Source organism: Octopus bimaculoides, chromosome 10 (assembly GCF_046866305.1).
Source record: "Octopus bimaculoides isolate indiv1 chromosome 10, ASM4686630v1, whole genome shotgun sequence".
NCBI lineage: Eukaryota > Metazoa > Mollusca > Cephalopoda > Octopoda > Octopodidae > Octopus > Octopus bimaculoides.
Genome location: NC_142937.1, coordinates 73769976 through 73781125, shown reverse-complemented (window position 1 = coordinate 73781125; position 11150 = coordinate 73769976). Strand labels below are relative to the sequence as shown.

At 30.3% G+C, this 11150-nt stretch overlaps 1 protein-coding gene across 9 annotated transcripts in view; it reads left to right on the top strand.

Annotated features, from left to right (window-relative positions):
- LOC106880698 (uncharacterized) overlaps nucleotides 1-11150 on the top strand; it is a 405084-nt gene that overhangs the window by 285918 nt on the left and 108016 nt on the right. For 3 of the 9 annotated variants that reach the window (XM_089358805.1, XM_089358806.1, XM_052971294.2), the window contains one exon: nucleotides 10927-11014. The exons of 5 other annotated variants lie outside the window; for them this stretch is intronic. In XM_089358805.1, coding sequence (XP_089214931.1) covers nucleotides 10961-11014 — 54 coding nt within the window. In that variant the 5' untranslated portion in view covers nucleotides 10927-10960. Of the gene's footprint in view, nucleotides 1-10894; nucleotides 11015-11150 lie in introns of those variants that run through there. One more of the 9 variants, XM_052971296.2, reaches the window with a different exon arrangement.

Here is an 11150-nt window from a genome sequence, read left to right as displayed (position 1 = left end):
GTATCCCAGACTACATTATCCAATGTATTCTTTGTTCACAAGATGCTTGATTGTAATTTGAAAGAGATTTGACTGCTGTTTACAGCTGATCAAGTGATTAATATAAATGCTCTCCTTTTTGTTCAACAATATGTTTGAATTTCTATGATGTAAATTGTGTTAAACATAATTCTGGGTTAAAATTTCCTATCACCCACTTTCCATCTTAATCTTAAACCTAAGGATAAATGTTCCGGTCACCTCTATTCCTTCTTAATCTTAAACCTTAGGATCACTTGAATGTGATCAGAAGCTACTATTTATGAGTTGGAGCAGGATACTTGAATATTATCCCATGAATATTAGCATAAAATGGCTGCAAGCATGAATCCAGTTTTGGGCTCATCCTCAGTTTGTCAAATGCTTCTAGCTTACATCAAATTTCCACTATATCAAAATAGATTTCTTTTCTAGTCTCATGTAGCTTGTATGTTATAATAATTAAATCATGTTATGTTACTTCTCATGTTAATGAAAGAAGAGTCTACTGAAGAATAGAGCATTTAGAAGCATCATTTTAATTAAGGAAAATTATCTATTCATCTTGAGTTTGTCAATTACAATTGGCCACCATCTGTCAGCACTTTTTCTCTATCCATACTGCACGTTTAAATACATTGAGAGATTCAGTTGGTTTCTCTCTTTATATCTTGGCTCATTTCGAAATTTCATGAAGCTCTACACATTCCTGATACAACCTCTCCCCCCCCCCTCTCTCTCTCTGCTAATAAATAATGAATAATTTCTAATGGAATATGATTACATATCAATAGATTACTGTGTATCACTTGAATAATGAGAGCATTTATTGACACAAACAAACTATTCTTCGCTTTACAATAATTGGTTAACATTTTCTGTAAGACAGCAGTATACACCCAACTCTAACTTTGCATTGTTCAGTAGCTCTTATTGCTTTCCTTTTTATATATTCAAATGACACTGCTCCAAGTAAACGGCAACTTCTCTAAATCTGGCACTAAAAGAGAATGACTCTCCCCAGACAACAAAATATTCTTCAACACACGAACTCATATAAAGAATCTTGGAAACCAAATCCAAAATCGAAGCATATATATATATATATATATATATATAGTTCACCATAATTTGGTGAATTATCAACTTTGACACTTTGGTTGCAACAAATGTTATTCTCCCTGGACTTCATGTAGCAAAATTAGCTTCCACCTTTATATCCTGAGCCCAAGGCATGGTGCTGAATAATTTTGTTATTACTTATCTAGCAACAGGTTTACAGTGCTGGTCTCACCTGGCAACGAATGCTCTGTAGCCACTCACTTTTTACTTCTTTTTGTAATATATTTTGTATATTTATATTCATACAGACAGTTCCACTCAGCACTTTGACCAATTTTCTTCAGTTCATGTACAAAATACAGATGAAAGCAACACGCTATATTAAACTGCACTTTTACTGATCAACTGCAGACTGTACAATTGAAAAAATTGTCTGTGTTCTAAACAGTCACTCTTATTACTCTAATGAACTTTTCATCTTTGTCTCATTAAGCCACCATTTATGTTCAATGCACTTACTATGTGATTGTCCCTACTGACACAGCTAGTCATGTGCTATAGTTATAAACTCTATGAACAATCTATTATACAGCTGTCATCTAAACAGACTGCTCATAGCTTTCTTTCTTTTCCTCTCATCTCCTCCTCCACGAAAGCAATAATACTGCTCAGAATTATTTGTCTGATTCAGGATCAAATATTATTGGAAAATTATTTTACTTTTAATATGTCTTAACTAAGCAATATATAAGATATAATAACTGCTGTCGTTTGAATAACAAACTTTCCTGAATATTTTTTTTATAGCCTGCCTACTTTATTAGATTTTTTTATGATATTCTCAAAAGTTATTTCTATACATATGTCTGCTTCAATATATTCAAAATACTAGGTGACGACACCCCCACACATACATGCACATACACATTTAGATCTATATATATTGCACATATTTATGTATGTAGTACATAAATATGGCCACTACAGTTTTAGTTAGTCGGAGATATTGAATCACTTGGGAGTTCATGGCAATTCAACAGATAGTTGGTATGTGATGTCAACAACTGCCATATGTTGTGTGACTCAATGAATAACTGTCTTCAATTCCACAGAGACTGATAAAGTGGTTAGTAACTAAAACTGTTAGATTTCTCTTGATGTGTCAAGTAAATATTCCAAAATTTTCCTATGTCCTGATATTTTTGAGGGGCATTTTTTCGTACATGTAATACTCACACATACACCTATGGAATTTTTTAATGTGTTTGTAAGGCTCTAATGAAGTGACACCTGTTAGAATACACTGCCATATCATCAATATTATCTTCTATCTTTATCAACTATATTACTATTAATTCAGCTTTCACATACCTGTCATTCACCACTGACATTCTCTTTCCTCTCTCTCTAAGTGTCTTCCATTAGTATAATCATTAAATTTTGAAGAATGTAATTAATATTTCATCATATAGCTATATATATCTAAAGCATAATTGTTGATCCCTCCTAGGTTTTCTATAGCTTTCCATCTGGATTTTTATTTACAAATTCTTCTCAGGCAAGACATGGCTGCTGATGAAGTTCATAATATGCCTGCTTTAGGCAGCCTAAGAAATATTTATACCTGAAAACTTTCTTTTCTTTTTTGATGACCACAATTTATTAGAAGTGTAACTTTGATAGAGAGCTGTTTGTGACTTGACCCTGCTACAAACAATATATTTGATGTAGGCATTAACTCTTTTGATACCAACCAACCAGAGGCTGTCCTTGATTCTATCGTGCAAAATTCCTGTTTTGAAGTGACCTAAATTTAAACCTTTCATCAAAATATCAAGTTAATTTATGTACCAAGCACCTGCTTAATAATGACAGATGTCTTTCTAAATTCTTTATTATTTTCAAAATCAGTTGAAACAAATGCGGTGTCTTTCAACAGAAATATGGTAACAAAAAGTTATTCTCTGTTTTGGGGAATGAAAAAAAGGTTTGCTGACAACCTCTCCCAAAGGTACTGGCAATATTTGTGATGCAGTTTTATATATTGAATATTGAAATGAGTCTGTAGACTGAATTTGTCAAGAAATTATCATTGATCCACAGCATTAATCTCTTACTGGAGAACTCACAGGAACATGAAATTTTTACCTGTTAAAAGGTATCTAGGCAGCTGTCTACTATTCACAGTTTCAAAGCCTATAATGGAATATTAGTAAGTTAACTAATAAAATCAGCAGGTGTCAAGAATTGCTTGACTCTTAGAAGTTGATCTAATTTCAATATTACCATCTCACTCAGCTGAACAGTTTTACACCATATAATGGTTGGGGTATTGTCTACTGTTAATGTTTTCTTAAGAATATTTCAGTTTATGATTAGGGCAACCAAAATATTGAAGAGGGTTATTTTTCTGTATATTTTGTATGGAGTTCTGTACATCACTTTCTTATACTTATGTTTATATTGACTTTATATATGGAGGAAAGGGGAGTAGAATAGGAAATAACCTCACTCAATGCAAGGTTAAATACAGCAAAATTTTGCTTATAACTGTTGATATGAAGTAATCAGAAATAAAATTGACATTGGTAGCAAAAGAATGCTGTATTTTAGTTTTCTTGCCTACATAGAAACTTGTACTATAAATAGATACTATGTTCATAGTCAAAGTATATCTCACAAAATTACACACAAAACATGAGATAGAAGAAAAAAAAAGCTTGCCTGGTCCCTGAGTGTTTGGTATTCAAAACTTAAAAGTTTAAAGACTGATTAAGAGAGAGAAAAAAACAAAAAAAAACTTTGAATGCATAATAAAAAATGTTAGAAAGGATCTTTAAAAAAATATCCATGCTTAAACTATAAATACTTTGTTTTTCAATGACAACACAACAATGTGTGCATCACTATACAAATTGAACAGTAAATTTTGAGTATAAACTTATTTAAACGGAATTGATTTTCATGAGAATTTTGTAAAAACGTGATTGTGTGATTTCCACAATGTTGATTTTACAGCAGGTGCACTTTTAAAGCCTATGCCATTAAAGTTTAAAGGTCAATTTTGAATTTACTTTTTGTTTTGATTATTAGATATGGGGATTTGTTTACTGTATTTTATACAGCAATTACAATAAATCTCACTAAACTCTTTTTTCCATACATCAGTGCATATTGTACACAGAAAAATTTTTTTTTTGTCTGGGATTTTATTATGATAAAACCAGAAGAATAAATAGTAATGGTGATAAATAAATATGGTACATTAAAATAAGTTGTTTTCATTCTTAAATATCATTTTGCTTATGTGGATGGTTTTATATATCATTTTTCTTAGTTAATTCTGCATACCCACAATCAAAAGGCTGAAAATGGCAAAAAATAATATTTTACTTTTTTCTTTTCCAAATTTTATCCCTAAAATTAAAAGCATTAAAATCAGAAGCATGCTAAAACTTAGAGTGTTATATACATTTTCTTCATTTTTATATTCTTCATTCTACTGTATTTTACAAAACTAGCAGGCTTGCTGATACAGCTTTGATTGGTATTATTGTATTAATTCATTTTAATTGATATATAATTTTCTGAGATATACATTGCTTGAGTTTGTCTTTAATCTTGAGACCTATGTAAATCTTTTAAAATTTCTCATACACACTTCCCTGCTTTTCACAAGCAATGTTCTCAAATATAAACTAGTATACAGTATTTGTTTTCACAGCACTATATCTTTAAACTTCTCTCAGCTCTTATAAATGTTGATCTTTACTCAGTTCATTCAAATTTAGTGATATATAGCAGTTTTGTAGGCTCTGTACACTCCTTAAAGTGATTAAGTTGTGAATTCTACTCAGCTACATTGAAAAGGAATATAACTTCCAGAAAATGAAACACATAATATAATGCTGCTGCTATTGACAGTAGAGTTATAACTTTGTAAGATAAGTAGCTACAGTGACTTTTGAGCGAGAGATGGAATAAACCATGGACATAATTTTACTTCCAATTCAAGAAGCTCCCATTTCATATTTGGGTTTCCTTTATCAAGTATATTAAGAAACATTAAGACTAGTCTCTTAAAAGTAGTCTGTTCATGTGTGTGTGATCATTGGTTTGACAGGAGGTGGCCAGGCAGAAGACTGCACCATATTTCTGTGTCTGTTTTGGCATGGCTTGTACTGGTGCCACATAAAAAGCACTCAGCCCACTCTCTGGGGTGGTTGGTGTTATGAAGGGCATCCAGCCATAAAAACTATGCTACACACACACACACACACACATAGTGCACTGAATTCTAAAGTAGACATCAAGAATAACCTGCACATATTAACCCTTTGACATAGGATTAAGTGAGCTTATTGTTTAAATATTGTTTAAGGTGAAGAACTGTAATCAAAGCTATTTCCCTTCATTTGTAATATATATTCAGACGAACCTTGCCTTTAACCTCTAACCTCTTACTGCATGGCACTTTGGGCAAGTAAGTGCCTTCTATTTTAACTTTGGGCTGACAAATACTTTGAGAATGAAATTGGCAGAGAGAAGCCTGTTGTTTGTGTGTGTGAATATTTTTGTTTGTCTTCTGCATGGACAACTGTGTTTTGTTTATTTTTTGTATAAGCACGAATTCCATTTTCAATAAAGAAGAAAAAGCCAATTGCTAATCTGATGCCAATTGGTCTAAAACGCCTGTTTCTCCAAATTGCTCAGCAACATGGATGTGTCAAGATTAGAAGAATAAAGATACTTATAAACTTGGTAAGATTTGATACCAGGAAGGGCATTTGGCTGTAAAATTGAACATTCATAATCCTTGGTCTAACATGAACAAGAGAAAAGAAAAAAAGACATGTAAAATTGAGGTTGATGTCATTGCACATATCTGAATGCTAAAGGGTTAAAAAAAAAACTGAATCCTGAAGAAGATAATTTCTAGCAAATGGAGGGTGACTAAAATAATGATTCTAACCCCAAGGCAGCTATGTTTGAGCTCATCAAATGCATTCCATCCATGACTGTCTCATCTCTTATTCAAATATTCAGGACCATATTATGTAATGTGTCATTGTTTCTTTAAGACAGAGTATGATTGGAAAGAGATGTGACTGTTATTTCTAGAATAAGTGCTGAAATATTTTATGGTCACAGATGCAATAAGCTTAAATTATTTATAAATCTGATAGTATTGCCTATTTGCTGCTTGTTGGAAATAAACATAACTGCAATTTGAAACTAAAACTTTATACTGTGAATGTTCTAACAGTATATGACATGTTAAATAAAGCTGGATATTTATTTACTAAGAAACTTCTGAAAAAGCAACTGTTTAAAAGGGAAGAAAAAGTTATTTTTCTTCTTTTGTTTTATGGTTATTGATACAAAATGTTTTTACTTTCTAACTTCATTAGTTTTTTAGAGACCAGCATGGACATTTGAGCAATCACTTTCAAACAAACCAGACCTCCAGCACACACACACATCCATATTCATATCCAATATACATGCATTCACTATATATTTGAAGATGTGAATGAACAATAATAATGTTATTGTATATGTTTCATCAATATATATGTATCCAGCTATGAAACCTTATGATTTGGTTGGTGAATGTGAGGTATAGTGGTACTATTGCACAAAGTTTCTGAGAGCAGTAACATAGGACTAGAAGTTACTGTAAAATAGTACGAATAGTAACTCCAAGGAAGATAGAACCACAACATATACTTGTGGCATTTGCAGAACAGTAACAAAGAAATGATACATACATTGACATTGTTTAACAATATATATATCCAATGGAATACATTTCTAAATTCTTATTTTATGAGAATATTATTGGATTTATATATTAACTATTGAATTACTTATTTTAAATTCCTAACTGAGAGCAAACTAGTTAATGTTTGGAGTAATCCCTTACTATTTACAAATATATATACACACGTGTGCACACACACACACATATGAGATTACTGTGGAATGCAGCATCATTTATGCTTATGGGAATCAGTCAACTGGTGTCATGTGAAAGAAGATATTGGGATTCTCACCATAGTTGATGCTTTGAAAGTAGAAAAAATAATAAAAATGTCTCTATATACTCAATATAAAAAATAAAAAATAAAATGTTGGTTCCAATAATGATATTCAGAAAGATAAGTCGGGCTCAGAATAACCATTTAATAAATGAAAAAAAGAGGTAAAGAAAAATGTGTTTTAAATGTAATCTTGTAGTGAGCTTATTTGTAAATATTCAAAAATTGATTGATAAACTCATTGATTCTTTCATCTATTGTCACTTCAGAAGACTAAGTTGCTACTCATTTGCAGCTGTATAACCATGGATAAATATTTTATCTAAAACTAGATCATATTATGAAATGGATTCTTAGCCCATATGAAAATTGAATATTATACATGAGAGTAGATTAAGTGTATGTAGTGCTCTTAGCAAAATGTTACATTTTTATTTCATTTTAATTGAAAAAAAGATTAAATATAGGAAGATAGAAACTAGTCTTCTACTATACCTACAAGCCATTATCAAGACATTTGGTATATTTTATTTATCATCTTTTTGTTTTTGTTTTGTTTTGTCTAAAAAGTTTATCTATTTATATTTTGCCTATATAGATTTAGAAATTTCATCTGAGTTTGTGTTAACGCTAGAGATGATATTTGGTTTATCTAGTGGACAATGCTGACTCTGATTATAAAGATCATAATTGGTAAAGAAATTGCAGTGTTCTTAAAGGAATTTTGAGATGATCTAATGACAACAAATTAAAATATTATTTGATAATTATCTTAACTATTACTACAGAGCTCCATTATTAGTGGATGGATGAAGAATGCATAGCTTTTTTAAAAAACAAAAAAAAAAGAACACAGTCATCTCTTTTTTTCCATAAATAACTGTTCATTTAGTTATATAGCTAGATAGCATATATATATATATATATATATATATATATATATATAAGATCAATATCACTAAAATTAGAAAAGGCTGTTGCTGGGGCAAAAATAATTCACTTGCTATATTTGACTGGCACTGCTCCATAAGAATACCATTTGTTTTGATATTTACAAAACTACTTAGAGTTACTTTTGAATATGTATTTCATTGATTAAAAAGATATTAGACATTCTTGGTAGATATTTCAATATGTATGGGACTGGGGTGAAGTATGGAGAAAAATATTCATTGAACGACCTTGAAAAAGCAATTTACAAGTAAGCATACTTTATATTTGAACTGAAATTATTATAATATTCCGAATACAACTTCTTTGCATTGTAAATTATATTAATGGTATTTTTTATCATTATTATTTTTATTTTTAGGCGAGCTGCAATAGCTGAGGGATTTAGTGATTCCTTTGCTACTACTGACATTACTATTATGTGTCCATTTAGTTCTTAGTTGGTGCTGCAAGGCGTATAATTAATTCACTGCTGCAGGGCAGAATCAGCACTTCTTTTTAGCTTGCTGTACTCAACTGAGTTAATTACCACCCACAGGAAAAGCTACCTGCAATAGACAGCCTTCTGGTTCTCTTTTATCAGCTATCAGTTCTTGTAATTTCTGAAAATGAACAGTCATTTATTATTTTATTTTCGGTGTCTACTAAACCTTAGCAAACAAAGCCTATTATAAGTAAGCATACAAAGAATAAATCAGTCTTAAACTTGAAAATGGTTTTAGCTTGTTTTTGTTTGTTTACCAATTCTGATGATTTTAGAATTTAATCTAATTAGATTTAGAAATATTTCAAAATAATCCCTTATGTGTGTTAAAAATGTCTAAACAGTTAGATAAAAAAAAAATCAAGCTCTTAGATTAATATTAAAACATAAAGAGACAATTTATGATATTTATAACATCGATTGTTGTTACTAACATACATAAAGATATAATCTGTTCTAGTTTTGCATTATACACTATTTAAATGTGAGCTTAAATGATATTTATGAAAATATATAGTGCAAGTTTTCTTTTATCTGTTGTATCTAAATTCCTTTGGGTTAATTTAGATCTGCATAATTTCCTCCTGTTTATTTTTAAAATCAATTTTTGTAACTGATTCCACACATTAATCTATTCTGCTCTGATTTCTTTATATTTTCTCCTTATTTGCAATAAATTATTGCCAATTTAATTAAAATAGATTTCAAACATAATTTTAAATAAATAATGAAAAATATGGAAATGCGTTCAGATATTTTTGTTTTGTGTAAAGTACCTATCAACTTTTGGAAGTTAGGTAGCATTTTATTCAAGTTTATCTTTTAATTTAATTCAACTAAATATAGAATGATGGGGGGGGGGGGATAAAGAAAACAAAAATTTGATGTAATCAAGCAAAGTGAATAATTCAATTAAACAATTTATTGCCTTAGATTGTAACTAATTAGGTGGGTTTTAAAATAGTTATTGAGTATATTCATACTGAGTAACAGAGAATAATTATTTCAGTTTTCAGCAAGGGAATTGTAGATTAGTCAAGAGAGACAGATAGAATGAGAGGGAGAAATGAACCCTATATAACATGCAAAATGTTAGTTCATCTTACTACAAGCTGTAAGAATCAATCAAGCGTGATGCCAGTAGTAGTGAGTTCCACAACTCCCTAAGTTTCTGAAGTGTAACTGAAGCTTTATCTTCATGTAGTATACTCAGGGCAAGCCAGTATGGCAGAGTATATACCAATACACTCTATCAGAGTGTAGTTCTTGCATGAAGTACATGATGAATCCATTAATTTTACAGTGCTCTCATTACTTCCAACAATAAGCTTTACATTATGTTGAGAATTCTTTAAAACATGCTATTAATTCTATTAGCTGTATATTTCCTACTCTTAAGTGTGTGAAAACTAACTAGCCCTTCTCCATATGAGACTTGCCTATTGCAGATGAACTGGTACCTGTTTAACTAAACTAAGATATATGGCTATGTCTAACAACACAAACCCTTCAATGCAATGCAGACAGTCTAAAAGTATTTCTGATACAAGCTCTCATCAATGCTGAATCTATATAACTGTTTGAGATTATTGAGCAAATTGTTATTGTGAAACATATAAACATCTGAAACAAGTTGTTATTGCTAATAAAGTTACATTTTGGACTGTTGGCATCAGTTTTAGAAATGAGTGAGTATTTCAAAATTTACATACATACTCTACAATTTTGCTATTCCAAGGAATAAAAATACTGAGTATTAGTGATTGCAAATCAAAGCAAAAGATCTGTATGTTTAATTTTCTTTCTTATTTTTGGTAATATTTTGAATATTTGGGAGTAGGAGCTGGCTGCTTTCTACTTAATTTAATTGGTTTTATTTTATTTTTTGTATATTTAAAAAACAGTCTTTCTCTAGTACTCTAAACTGTATTAGAATACCACCTTTCAATTAATGCTTAATCATGTAATGTAGCTAGAATTCATTAGATGATGATGATCATCATCATCATCATCTTTGATGTTTTGAACTTTTCTTTTTTGTTTTTTTTATTTCTGTGAGTAGTGGTGTGACCATTACAATTGTACTCGTGACCTTCTTTCTCTCAGCCTATCTATCATTTATCTATCACATGTTTGATATTGATTTTATAAGTATTCCATTTTTAAATTTCCTCAGTACACAAATTCTCTCCCATGAATAAATGTAATTATCACTTGAAGAATTTTGTTAAAATGCACTATTTAAATAACTCATTTTTCCCCCTTGACAAATACTGGTGATTTCATATTAATTAATAATTAGTTCAGTAGACTTAATAATATACGTAATATCTTACTTTAATTTTTTTTTTTTTTTTCCATTTTCTTTAGGTAAGTCGTGAACTTTTCAAGATTCATAGCTTAAATGGATTACGTAACTTCTCAAAATGTTTTGTTTTGGAGATCATGCCTTGTGAAGGTAAGGAGGTCCTTTCTGCCTCGGTCAAACATTCAATACTGTCTCACATTTACAATATTACGTACACTATCTTCTAGATTATCTTAACATAGTTATATGCTTTATATATGTTAATGACTTTTGAAATTATTAATAA